This window comes from Rosa chinensis, chromosome 7 (assembly GCF_002994745.2).
Source record: "Rosa chinensis cultivar Old Blush chromosome 7, RchiOBHm-V2, whole genome shotgun sequence".
Lineage (NCBI taxonomy): Eukaryota > Viridiplantae > Streptophyta > Magnoliopsida > Rosales > Rosaceae > Rosa > Rosa chinensis.
In genome coordinates this window covers 15,585,367-15,598,933 of record NC_037094.1, presented here as the reverse complement: position 1 = coordinate 15,598,933, position 13,567 = coordinate 15,585,367, and the positions used below count along the sequence as shown (strand labels likewise).

Genomic DNA, 13,567 nt, shown 5'->3' with positions numbered 1-13,567 from the left:
AACGGTAAGCAAAGAAGAAAGCATTGAAAGAATCAAAGCTAAACCTCCTTCTGTTATAAAAGACCTTGTTAAAGCTTCTTTGGTGATTTTTCAATTTGTTCAGTTAATCTACATGACTTTCATCATTTTATATGATCTCACAGAAGTTTTGGTTCACGTCACCCTCTTTTTTTATTTTTCTCTTTCTCAATATAATCTAAGTTTTAAACAAAACAAAAAGTAATTAGTACATTCTAAAAAAAAAAAAAAAGTAATTAGTAAAGTGTCTCGTTTCTGCTATAAAAGTAATCTAAGTTCAAAGTTCAATGGGAGCTGACGTATAAATATCTACAGATCTCCGATTAGTATTGAGCCGAGGCCCCATATGAATTCCAAATCAAGGCCCCTAAAATACAATAATGCTGCACTGATCTCCACCACTTTGTCCCTTAATGGGGAGCCTAATTTAGGTCAGTGTACATGTCTTGACCATCTGATTAGAACGCAGGCCTAACAATATTGGTAACTAGCTCAGTGTACATGTCTTGACTATCTGATTGGAACGCAGGCCAAACAATATTGGTAACCAGCAACCAGTCCATTCTTGAAAAGCTTAGCCTCTCCAGGAATGAAGCAATTGCCATCGACCCGTCAAGAGGGTTAAACCATGTTTGAGCTGTAAGACTAGAATGAACAATTGGAAGCTACATTCTAACGGCTGCTCATTAATCCCCATTGACAAAACCAGGAAAATGAGTCCATAAATTGTAGCTCAAGTATTGCTGCTTTGCCGTTTATCAATAAATAGAGGGAAAGATTACTGTAGAGATAGGGGAACACGATAACCAAGAGGAACTCTGGGAATCGGTGGTTTTATGACATAGAAAAGCACCAGCAATAGTTAGCCAATAAGTGATTATAGAGTTCATTGGCAGTAATCAATGACATCGTCATATATAACTGATTCAAAACCAACAGATATTGCAAAGAGAATTTTCAAGTGACCAACAATACTTTATATCTTTTAATTTACTCAGGAACCAAGCATTTGTAAAAATGAAGATGCTCTTTACAGACTCCATGTCCATACACCCTGTAATTATCTTCCTCTATATTGGCATCTCAATATAACTAGAAGCCAACATCACATAGAGTTGCTTCAACTAAACCAAATCAAGCACAGAAGGGATCTTTTAAAAGATAACAGAAGTCCATCTCAATACCAAGGATAATCAAGCAGAGGCAGAACACAACGTAGATAGTTGAAGTTGTAAACATATATTATATTTTACAGCAAATACAGAGATGCTAACGTCAAGGTGGTCTAATGCAGACAACCTGAAATATTTTAGCTTTGTTCTTTTTTTCTTTTTTTGTCACTTTCCTTTTTTGCTTATACACAGCATTGTTGATATAAAACTATATCATCAATCAAATGAAGAATAAAGATCTGTACATTTTAACAGGAGTTACCAGAAATTATCATCAAATGCTACCCTGGTAGACGGAGATGTATCTTCTTCTTCCTCCTCCAGTTCCAACTCTGGCTCTTCACCAAATTCAGCTGATTCTACTGCAGCAAGATTTTTCAAATCAACCACAGATAGCTCATCCAAGCGCCTAACCACCAAGTCTGCAGCTGCAAGCTCATATACAGGATGCTTGCTAGCAACAGCCACACACTTCATCCGCGCATCATGGGCAGCCTCCACTGTTTGATTTGAGTTACCAAATACAATGCACCGCTCAGGTATGAATTTGAGAAGCTGTGCCGCATACACAAACATTTCAGGATCAGGCTTCCCCCTTTGAACATCTTCTGCACCTATCATCACATTGAAGTATTCTTCAATACCAATGTTCCCAACTGCAGCCTCAAGAGTTTTCCTAGGACGTGTAGAGACCAATGCCATTGGTATCTTGTAATGCATCAAAACATTCACAAACTCTCTTGATCCAGCTCGCAATCTATATATTCCACCTTGCAAAGCTTGGTAAATGTCTTCCTTACGAGCAGCCATTCTTCTCATCTGCGCTGGGTCTCTTGACCAGCAGAGAACTTCAGAAATCGCCTGCTCATTCTTCATACCTTCTATTCTTCTAAGAACGAAAGCTGGGGGAGGAGATTTACCTTCTTCTTCACAAAGAGCCAGCCAGGCTTGCTTCTCAAGGTCAGGGTTGTCTTCAATCAGAACACCTTCCCACTCGAATATGGCAACTAGCCAACCACTTCCCATCCGTTCTTGCCGAAGCAAGGGGTTATGTAGTGAAGGGATATCTGCTTTATTCTCCGGTGGCCACAAACCAGGCCTTCGATCTATACCAGTTTGATCTACCCCTGTATCCGGAGGATAATTCCATTTCCGGGGAATGCTATCCTCCTTGAATGAATATGTCTCATGCGCAAGCTCCATTGCAAGGGCATTGATCGATGAATTTTTAGAGCGATCAACTCCCAGCCTCGGCAAAGGAGGAGACATAATAACCCTTCTACCAAGACATTTTGCTTTAGGAAACCAAACAATATCCACAGACCTCCTCTTGCTGGAGACATCCTTAACTAAAGCTCCGGCAAAGAGCGGTCTATGCCCAATGAAAGAGGTTGAAGCCAATGATTCAACCATTCTTGACCCCAAAACAAAATCTAAACCAAGCTAAAGTTTCACAATTCAACAACTGCAGATTTAGCACTACCCTCAGGGTCAAATTTCAGCCTAATCCTATATCAATCCAATCTTGTGAAAAGCAAGTTGGAATGATTCTTGACCAAATCCAGCTATACTGTCAAAGAACAATAAAAACCAATCCCTTGACACAGAAACTAAGCATAACCCATCAGACCCATCAACCCAAATCCTCCAATTAACAACCCCCACTGCTCAAAAAGCTACTCAAAATCCAACCCCAGAAAGTTTAAAAAAAAAAAGAAGCTAAATATACAGAATATACACAGCAAAAGACCCACCAAAAAGGAAAAAAAAAAAAAATCTAAATCTTTGAGCTACAGAACAACCCAGATTCTGCTCACAAATTCAAACCCACAAACTAAAAATATATACAAACACTCCTACTTTTATTTATGTCACAACAACCATTAAAAAAAATATATAAAAAAAAACCTGGGGAAGGAGCAAAGGAGTTGGATGATGAAGAATTGGAGGTCTGGGAGAAAGAGAGAGAGAGAGAGATTGGAATTCTTTTATGTGTTTGAGAAAAAGAGATTGGATGATGAATCTCTCCCCGTTTTTGCGTTTCTTGGAGAAGGGTCTTTTTTTTGTGGCTTATAAATTGCCCGGGAGAGAGAAAGCGGTGATGCCGGCGAAAGTCACCGGCTTGGACACGTGGCGGTTATATGAGTCGATGGATTTTGACTCCTTTCGGTAAACTGGTGACGATAGCTGTTGTTTTTGGGTGAACCACAATTTGCCCCGGAGCTCGCCACAATATTTCACGGTGGGTCTGTTCTGCTGTGTCTTATTAGGGTTTGATTCTTTTTCTGGTCGGTATATCTATACGCTATACCGTATATAAAAATAAGGCTAGATTTTCTTACAATTTATTGTGATATCTTTTCGACTTACTTAATAATGTTTGCACGATATTATTGTAGGTAGATACTGTATGATGGCGCTTTAAATAGCATATATGATTGAAGATTTATACCGGAAGCATGAGGTCTAAATTGATTGGTGATTTTTTTACTCGATTTGTGTTTGTTTTTAATCGCATAAATAATCGATGGGCATCAAGATGATTATGCTGTGAAGATTTTAGGGGTCAGACTGTGGAGTTTCGATTAGATCATGCGTTACCTCAAAACAAGTGGTAAATGTCTTAGATGCTACACTCGATATTTTTTTTAGTGGAATTGTTATTAAAGTAAGTAGTTTTTTAGTTGAAATTGTTCAACCGTAGTTTTTTACCTAAAATTAGGCCGTATCTCTCTTTATGCGTGTTAGATAAACGTTTTACGTATATTTCATGCATCAAATCTTACCTATGTTTGGCACTATACATGTCGTTATCATGGATGGCTTCATTTCCTAATTATCATCAACACACCTTTTCCAATCAAGGTGTAATGCACATGCAAGTCTCCATCGTTAGCTAAGTTACGAAACAAATAAGGTTAAAATATGAAAGTGCTGATTACTTACCAAACAGAAGCGAATAAAATATGAACGTGTTTCTTATGCATTCGGCAGCTGAAAATCATAACATAAAAAGATAAGAACTACAATGTTGCTAAGAAAAAGAAAAAAAAAACGTCTATTTCAAGCAAATCCATTGAAGTAAACACATCATATACTATATATTAGCTTTGTATTTATTTATATAATTGCTGCATTTTTCAATCGTGAGAATTACTGTACATTATAAATTAAATTACATTTGTAATGATATTTGATAAGATCGATGAACTAGACTTTTGTATAACTACGAATTTTGATGATCAATGGTTTAGATTGACAGACAACTCGACTTTGAGCAGTGAAAAACATCTAAATCAGATTATTTTGTATATCTTAGGCTCCAGGCTGCCTAGTGTGACTTATCCGATCACCAATGGAGGAAGAGATGGAAATGAAGGAAGTTATGGTGAACTAAACAAGGAGAGGTTGATAGTCACTGTCAAATGAAGCCTTCTGTCCATGTTAAGCAAGCTCTCTTGATTTGCTGCGTAATCTGAGCAGAATCTTCTCATTGCTTGCTTAATTAGTTTCTTTAAATATACAATCTTCCTTGGAGAATGAGGCATATGAAAGAATTATTCTAACATTTTGGTAGTGGGAGCTTAATCAAATAAGAATTATTCTTATCCTACATCTATATAATTAACTAAGAAAAATACTGGTTGATCAAGAGTTCAGAAAATTATAGAACTCGCAGACCTACTAATGTCTTCAATAATCAAGCAATACTTTAATCATTCAGAATTTGAGACATTGACAACACATTACAAAATCAAATGACGATAGTTAAATGTTTAACGTTTGATGATAATTATAAAAAATAATATATTTGTGAGAATTTTAACTTTCAATAATTAAAAAAAAAAAAAAACAAACACACAGCTAGCTTGAGGTTAAGATTCCGACGTAGTCGACTTGTGATTCATGGTCGGCCGATGATGGAAAACGTTCTCTTTCAAGAATCTCATACTCAAAATAGTTTTGAACTCTCAAATAAGAACAAAAGCACTACAAAACACCATTCAGCTTTGGTTTGCAATCAAGAATGATGCATGTAACAAAGGTCAAACATGGCCAGACCATCTCCACATACCAAAGTCGACATTCACTATCAGATTGAGATGCTTCCAACCAAGCTCAAACCACCAACAACATGATCATGCATGATATCAACATGATACCGACATCAACATGATCATGAATGATGCATGTGGTGGTCTTGATCAACACCACAAGATCAAAGTCGACACATTCATATTTCGCTTCAAAAATTTAGTTAAAATATACCTAAATTTTATGATGGTCTGATGGGAAACATCCGAACTTTCGTGACAAGTATAAATGTATATTTGTGAGGATTTTAATATTTGGTAATAATAAGTTAATTTCATATATTTTTCTTCATTATAAGATAAGAGTTCGATTTAAGCTGAAAGAAGAAATACTTTACCTAAAATTCAAACTCCAACGATGTAAAAAAAAAAAAAAAAAAGACACTAACCAATCAAGAAAAAGAAGAAAAAATCAGGCCCAAAAGAAAACGAATATAATAAGCCCAAAGCATCAAATAAAGCCCGAAATCTGAAACAAAGAAAGGAAAGCGCTGCGTCTTCTTCCTACCGTCTCCGAGCTCCAGCACTAAACTAAAGCTCCAGGTAGGTACCTCTCATCTCTCTACGCTTATACAAAAAACCAACACTTTGCTCCCATCAGCAATTTACATTCCATTCTTTTTTGAAGTTTCTGATCTTCAATGGGTAACCTTTTTTTCTTCTTTTTTCTTTTTTTTCCAATAAAGAGATTTCGTGTTAAAGATGATTACTTTTTTGGTTTACTTGCTAGATTGGACTTAGATTTTTGATTCCAAGTGTTCAAACAACTTCAATTAGTAAACTTTGGCTGATTGCAGAAATTGGGTATGTAAAAAGGTTGTTTGATTCTCTAAAATTCCAACTCAGGGGGGTCAAATTGAACTGATCATACTTGAAAATGGTGTCGGCGAACAAGGAGATGGTGGTGTATTGCTTTGACACGCTCCTGGCTCACTACAACACTGAAGAAGCTCCTCCCCCGGCATTCGAGGATGGCCAACAGTACTCTCTTCCTTTATCCACTCACTCATTTTATATGTTTCGATTATATTTCGTCGCAAAATTTATTGGCATTTCGCATTGGCGGTGTATACGGAGTTGATTAGGAGAATGTAGTTCGACTTGTGTGGTTATTCTGTAAATGTTTAACCATTAAAAAGGAATACTATGTGGCAACCAACCTATGTTTTTAGCGGCAGCAAAATGTCACAAGGTCTGGTGTATATGCCAGTGTCGGACTTGGTTTCTTTCTGGTGAAAGAGATCCTCCCTCGATTCTTGAGTTTTTGATGTTTTGAATTAGTTGCTGATCAGATTTCTCTCTGTTGAGGAATGGCCATAAGATTAATGCTTGCCTCATCCTCCTTAGAAGAGAGGTGCAGTTACCAACAACGCTATGTCCTTCTGTGCCTTATTTAGTTTTTTTTTTTTTTTAAGGAACCATTGCTTCAGCTTATATGGAGGTGAGATGCATCTGCTCTTAGCCTAACTAGGACATCCTCTCCATATTATCTGACAATATGATATTCATATGATTCATTGTCTTTTGTGAGCTATGTATGACAAGTAACCAGCAATGTTGTTTCACGTATGTTTTCTGGAAACGTCTTGTTTCATGGTTTATAAATTATTTCAAAAGTTGTTTGTATGCCTATATCATTTTTTTATGAAGACTTTAAGTTGAGAACAAACTCGAGGACTTTATTAGAGTGGGGTTAGAGTAGATGAGAGCGGGTGACATGCATCTTAATTGTTGATATCTGATCTGAAGGTTGACACACATTGGTTTTCTATCTCCAAAGAGGACCTTGAGTATGTTCTAATATTAAATGCTTTGTCTCAGTCCATTGTTTGTTACTTGGAAGAAAATGGTGAATGGTAGTGAGCCTCGTTTGCGTGGATGTATTGGAACACTAGAACCTCGTGGCTTGGTTAATGGATTCAAGGACTATACTCTAAACAGGTATTATCATGAATCTTGTACTTTGTATCGATTCATGCCGGCTTGCAATTGTACATGCGATAATATGTTTTCATGTTCTCTTTATCTGACTTTATTACTTTTAGGCAGTCATAGCTACATTTAGATATCTTTCTCTAATTCCACTCAGCAAGTTTACAATAACAGATCTGGCATCTGCCTTGGACATACAGAATATTGATTTGAAATTTGATGATTGCTGAATAATATTTCTAAGACCTTGTTCTACATTCTTTCCCCACAATTTTCATTGTAAGAAACATATGGCCTGGGTTGACTCTGTTGTTCTTTGATTATTAAGTAGAAGTTAAAATTAAAACAGAGTCTCAGGAGAAGAGAGTTGTGATGACATCTGAAAATGCAATTTTTTGCCTGCTTTTCTTCTAGAAATTTATAGAATTATGTAATTAAGGACTTATACTTGTGGGTACGACATAGGCCAATACCTTAGCGGCACCATTCGTTCGTAAGTTAAAACAGCTATACAATCAAGTGAAAGAATTGACTGGGTATTTAATTTAATTTAATTTTTTTGTGTGTGGGAGATCCATGTAGTTCCTGCTCATTTACCCAGTTTTAACTCCTGTTCTATCTGAGGTTAAATGTGAACTTCTTATCAGATTTCTTTTCTTTTATTCTTTTTTTTTTGTTCAATCTGTAATGATTATTTATTGTTTGGAATGTCCTCCAGTGCTTTGAGGGACCGCAGGTTTCCCCCAATACAAGCTAAGGAATTACCATATTTGGAATGTACAGTTTCCATTTTGACTGATTATGAAACTGCTGATGACTACCTTGATTGGGAGGTATGTTATTCACACTGGGATATGTTAGGATCCTATGTTTCTATCTTATTGTCTGCAGTAATTCACTGCATGCACCAATAACCTAGTATCTGTTGTATCCCAAATACTGCTGTGCAAAATGTAACAGCAGGGAGAGTAACTTAATCATTATGGGAAGTTTGTTAGGTCATTCTGTGTATGTAACTTGCAATTTGCAGTAATTCACTGTATGCACAAGTGATCTGCTTACTCTTACTTGTCCCAACAATAGATATCCAATCTTAATAATGTGCTGTGCAAAATATACCCGATGCGTAAGCCATTATAATTACAAAAAGTCTCTGGTTATTTTTTTAATTTATTGTGAGAATAAAATCTCTAGATTAGATGAGATGAGGGGAAAAAAAAAAGTTTCGTCCACTCTTATCTACTGTCAAAACAGTAGGCATTATATGGATAATAGTAAGTTTAGGTGATAGCGATTGCTTATGTTGGTTCACATACTAATCTATTATTAAATGAAGTACTACAGGATTGATAATTTAGATTAACTTTGTATTCTTATATAGAATGCAGATGTTGTTTTTAGTATACACTGGAGAAAGTATCAAGGGCTTGTGCTTAATGGTTACGGTGAATAATTGTTTCAGGTTGGGAAGCATGGTATAATCATTGAGTTTACTGATCCGGGCTATGGTACAAGGCGCAATGCAACATACTTGCCTGAGGTTGCTGCGCATGAAGGTAATTCATCCTATGCTTATTAAGATCAGGGCTATGATCCTACTACCACTCTTTCATGGCAATATATAAATCCATTATTTACGATAAACCCAAGTCGTCATACCTGCAGATTAAGATCAGGCTTGGTCAATTATTTGGTGTTCATGGGTCACTTGTAGTTATCTCCCCAGTTTTAATGTTTTTGTCCACAGTAATCCAAACTCCGAAGTATATACCTATTTCTGCCATGTTTTGCAGCAAAAAGTGAAATACGATGATAAAATCTGCTTGCAAACATCTTGTGTTTCAATAATTTCATCTAGGTCCCATTAGGGGCTTGTTCATTATGTTTAAGGTTTACTTGACCATCAAGCCAAAAGTTTTACAGCCATAAAGTTTGACTAAATTATAGTCTCTTATTCTGGTGCCCTTTTGGTTTTCAGGTTGGACTCAAATAGAAGCAATTGACTCATTGATGCGGAAAGCAGGGTATACTGGTACCATCACCGAGTCACTTCGGAAGCGTATACGATTGACCCGCTACCAGAGCTCATTATATACAATGCACCACAGCGACTACGTTTCTTATGTGAAGGCAAGCAGAGGCGCAGCTACATCTGGCTCCAAGTCCAGCAATCAGTGATTCATCCAGAAAGCATGTGGTTTGGAGTGGATTTGTTTGTTGTTCCAGGCCAAACTGCAATAATAGATACAATGCCTATCAATTCAATTTGGATATTGAAGAAAGTGACCTACAACAATTTGGAAACTCACGTTGATGAGAAACCTGGAAGCTGTATTTGTAGAGTGTGTGTATTTCAAAATTTAACTGTAATGTTTCTACACCGCATATGCCCAACTAGCTATCGACACATTTAACTAGCCCATTTGTAAGTTCATACTCGACCCGACCTGATCTGATCTCTGTCGTCCGATCATATTTCTACAGCCAGAGAACCACTACCGTTGTGTCTTTCTCTTGCTATAATTAACGTATGCGTGACAGTTTTGACTCCGTACGTGCCCGCATAACCTAAATAATAATACCACGACCCCGCATAACCTAGATCTTTTGATTCGAGTTTAACGAGCTAAGTGTTGGGATGTTATTGAGCTAGTGCGTAAATTAAAATCAGGCCCAACAGAGAAGAAAAGAAGGGGAGAGAGAGAATAAAGCGCCGTGTCTTTCTTCTTCTTCTTCTTCTTCTCCTCTCCGTCTCCAAGCTCCAGCAGTAAACTAAGGCTCCAGGTATCTATCTATCTATCTATCTCCTCCTCTTTCTCTATCTATCTCTCATCTGTCTCTCTAGGGCTTATATCTACCTTCAGCCCAGACCAGCCCAAAGAAAAAAAAAAACTCTCTTGATTTCTGGGTTTAATGGGTTTGTTGATGGAATTAGTGTTCCTGATCAATTCTCTCTTGATTGGTTTAATGGGTTAAATGGGTTTGTTGTTGATTTCTTTTCTTTGCTGATCCAATTCTTTTCTTTGGTTTAAGGTACGGTTATCTTTTCTTCAATTCTACATTGTGATTCCTCCGTCCTTTTTCTTATTCAATGCCATGCCTTCTTTTTCTCTACTCTAGTAATCAATAAAATGGTCAGTCTTTCTCTGGAAATCTGAGAATAAGGTAAATGTTTGAATGATGCAAGTATGTTCGTTTTGAGAAATTTGGTATCAAGATGGTCACTTGGGGTCTTATTCCAAGTTTACCATACAACTTTGAGTTCAGTAATGCACTGTATCCATTACTTACTACTTCACATTGTCTTTTGAAAAAGGAAACCTGCGGATAAAGTTGCTGCAGCTGGATTTTTCGTGGTGGTTCCCGATTTCTTTTATGGCGACCCTGTGAATCCTGATAATCCGCAATTCGACCGAGAGTCCTGGTTTAAAGCTCATAGCAAGGTTTGTGACTTTTCTTGAAAGGAGTATATATGTACAATCTTTGGAATTGGTAAGTAGGAACTAGAATCAAGATGAATTAGGAGGGGAAACATAAATGTTCCCAGATTTTGAAGGCCAGTACAATTATGTACTGATTGTCTGCAAGTGAGCATGAGTAGAACAATTGGGGGGTAAAAACCTATCGAAAGATTCTCAATTTGGACCGAACAATCAAACATGATTCCACCTAAAAAAATAAAAAAAAATTAGTGTACTTCTAATTAGCCTAGACAAGTCTCGGATCCTGGTTCCGCTACTCAGTATGTTGAAGTTTGTGAGCTTCATGACTAATGATTTGGCAATCAAGAGATACTTGGTTAAAAGATGATTACTTTTTTGGGTTATTTGCTAATCTTTGAACAAGTTTCATAGCAAGAGCACAATCTATCTATTTAGGAATAAATTAGTCTCTGAGCTAGAACGCTAGGTGTTTAAAGAACTTGAATTAGTGAAATGTGGCTGATTGGAGAAGCATGGCTAATTTGGGGTTTTACAAGGGCTATTTGCTTGCAGAAGGGTTTGAACAAGTTGGGCTTTGTAAAGGGAGAGAGTTTAGGTTTTGCTTTTAGTTCAAGTGTCGGTTGAATTAGGGTCTTCTCTTTTTGAAGAACTTTGTCAGCCATGGAGCATAGGCTATGCGTACGGGTGTTTGTTTAGCTTCTTACAGAGTTTGAGTTATAAACTCGTCGTCGTAATGATGGAGAGAAAAAGAAAGGTGGCAGTGTTTCCATTATGTGACGAGGGGTATCCTTTTTCTTTCATGCCTTCACTTACCATAACTCCCAGATAGTGAAACCATTGCAAAGAAACAGATAGTTTCAGAAATTATTATTCAAAGTTCTTTATTTCTGTATAGTCTATGTACACTTTTATTGTGTATAGTCTGATGAATTCTTATCCCATACAATGCAGTTCAGTACTGTCCCGCATACCAACCAAGGCTTTGACATGAGCCACAATAACCAACCTTTCAGGCCATCTTTTATACTTCATTAGCCTCACTGATCAAGCCTTCGATCAATTTGCTGCAAATAAACCCCCAAAATGAGCAGGAGAGGAGGAGCCAAGAGAGCATCAAACACAACATTTGGGTCAAACAATCCGATTTCACTGAGAGAAGACAAAAACCAAAGCAAGGGAGGCTCCACCAACCCCAAGGCTGCATTGAAGCTCGAGCACTTGCAGAGGCTAGCTTTATGGACCAGTGGGGAAGCTTCTATTCCTTCTTTGGGGGCCTTCTTTGGGCAGAAGTTAGCTTCTACTCAAGAGGGTCTGGATGTGCCCCCTGACCCTTCTCTGATTTCTTGCCAGAGGTATGTTGAATTCATAGCTTCCTTGAATTCATTATGGAACACATGAATTTAATCTAAGAAAACAAAATGCTTGAAGAGGGTTTATTAGAGTGATTGAGTGAGTATTTGTTTTGGGGTTGTTTGGAGGGCATTTAGTTAAAGGCTTTTTTTAGCTCAGTTTTAGTTTCTATTTTGTCGGTTGTATGACAAAAGGGTTAACACAGATAATTGGCTGTGACTTTGTGACTCTTATCTATTGTTATGTTATACATTGTTTGAGCCTAGTACATATTAAAAAAGGTGGAATTATCGTTTTGAATCGGTACTTTTCTGCATGGATATAGGCTCGCATTACAGGTTACAAGAACTCCATAAATGTTTGAATTTTTGAAATTCCTGTTTACTCCAAGTTCAATGGAAATACAAGCATCTAGGATTCAGTGTCTAAAGACAGATATAAACTAAACGACATCTATGGAAGCTTAGGCTCAGAAGATGGAGAGAGAGCATAGGCTTTGGACTCTTCTAACTACAATGTGGTGTTCATATTTTTGGGGGACCAATTCAGGAGCTTTTAAGGCTTCTAGAAATAGAGTTAAAGTCATTTTATACTTATAGTTTCGGATTCTATAGATCCAATTCCATTTGCTTTAAGATGCGTCAGTTATCATGGCACATCAAAATGTGCTTGAAGCAGATTTGTTATTTAGATGCAGGATATATTGTAGTTTTACTTTTTAGTCAGACCTGTAGGAAATGAATGATCTTCAAATTTGTATTTTTTTGAAGCACACAACCCTGATCAGCATTTTACTGTTTTGCAGATGTGAAACGATTCTTCAGCCTGGCTTCAACTGCACTATTCGCATTGAAAAAAATAGAGCAAAGGCACGACGAAGAAGTAAGAAACCCGCTAATTTCACTTTCACTCAGAACAATGTAGTGTATACATGTCACTTTTGTTCTGAACGGAATGTGAAGAGAGGGACTTCACGCGGACATATGAAAGCGATATGCCCCCCAAAGATCAAAAAAGCTTCAAATTTGAAACCTGCTAAATCCATTTCTCAGAAGTTTGCCACCCCCAAGAAGAGCACTGCTGGTGAGGATAACGTTAGTAAATTGAAATCCGGAACTCCAACTGTGGAGGAAGAGATTCCTAATGTGGATAAGTTCATCACTTCTTCAACAAAAGATGAAGAGACTCCTACTGCGGATAGCCCCACAACTCCAATGGTGAAACCCGCAATCACGTTGTTGGACTCAAAGAGAAAAAAGAGAAACAAATCGGCGTCCAAGAAACGATCTGAACCCGAAAACAGCCCCGCCCCAGCAGACGCAGAGAACTCTTTCAGCACGACAAACAAACGGAGGAGAAAATCATGGACTAGTTTAAAGGAACTCGCTGAAAGAAGTGAGCAGAAGAAAAACATCAGTGATCTGTCAATCCCTTTCTTTATGTAAGTGGGACGGTACCTATCGTACCTCGGAAGATCAAATTTTGAATGAGAGACAGTGTTCCCTTAATTCTATGGTTCATTAGCTTCAAATCATCATATTTTGGCACTCAAACCGTA

The 13,567-nt window shown here is 37.3% G+C and overlaps 3 protein-coding genes across 7 annotated transcripts; 2 read left to right on the top strand and 1 right to left on the bottom strand.

Moving 5' to 3' along the window:
• Positions 1 to 1,236: 1,236 nt before the first annotated feature.
• Positions 1,237 to 3,429, bottom strand: LOC112176987 (5-amino-6-(5-phospho-D-ribitylamino)uracil phosphatase, chloroplastic). The gene has a single exon (XM_024315132.2). The coding sequence runs from the start codon at positions 2,601 to 2,603 to the stop codon at positions 1,449 to 1,451; it is 1,155 nt and encodes a 384-aa protein (XP_024170900.1). The 5' UTR covers positions 2,604 to 3,429; the 3' UTR covers positions 1,237 to 1,448.
• A 2,243-nt stretch (positions 3,430 to 5,672) lies between these two features.
• On the top strand, positions 5,673 to 9,601 carry LOC112178191 (uncharacterized protein At2g38710). Of its 3 annotated transcripts, none has more exons than XM_024316381.2 (6): positions 5,673 to 5,827; positions 6,131 to 6,265; positions 7,106 to 7,225; positions 7,935 to 8,049; positions 8,679 to 8,772; positions 9,195 to 9,601. In XM_024316381.2, exons 2-6 carry the CDS (start codon positions 6,162 to 6,164, stop codon positions 9,392 to 9,394), a joined length of 633 nt encoding a protein of 210 aa, XP_024172149.1. In that variant the 5' UTR covers positions 5,673 to 5,827; positions 6,131 to 6,161; the 3' UTR covers positions 9,395 to 9,601. The 3 variants fall into 3 exon arrangements, with proteins under 3 accessions (XP_024172149.1, XP_024172148.1, XP_024172150.1); XM_024316380.2 differs by having other exon boundaries at positions 5,737 to 5,827; positions 6,082 to 6,265; XM_024316382.2 differs by having other exon boundaries at positions 5,798 to 5,929.
• Positions 9,602 to 9,801: 200 nt separating this feature from the next.
• On the top strand, positions 9,802 to 13,543 carry LOC112178190. 3 transcript variants are annotated; one of them, XM_024316378.2, is made up of 5 exons: positions 9,802 to 10,000; positions 10,250 to 10,381; positions 10,533 to 10,659; positions 11,611 to 12,011; positions 12,815 to 13,543. In XM_024316378.2, exons 4-5 carry the CDS (start codon positions 11,743 to 11,745, stop codon positions 13,452 to 13,454), a joined length of 909 nt encoding a protein of 302 aa, XP_024172146.1. In that variant the 5' UTR covers positions 9,802 to 10,000; positions 10,250 to 10,381; positions 10,533 to 10,659; positions 11,611 to 11,742; the 3' UTR covers positions 13,455 to 13,543. The 3 variants fall into 3 exon arrangements, with proteins under 3 accessions (XP_024172146.1, XP_024172145.1, XP_040366962.1); XM_024316377.2 differs by lacking the exon at positions 10,250 to 10,381; XM_040511028.1 differs by lacking the exons at positions 9,802 to 10,000; positions 10,250 to 10,381; positions 10,533 to 10,659 and having other exon boundaries at positions 11,093 to 12,011.
• Positions 13,544 to 13,567: the final 24 nt, after the last annotated feature.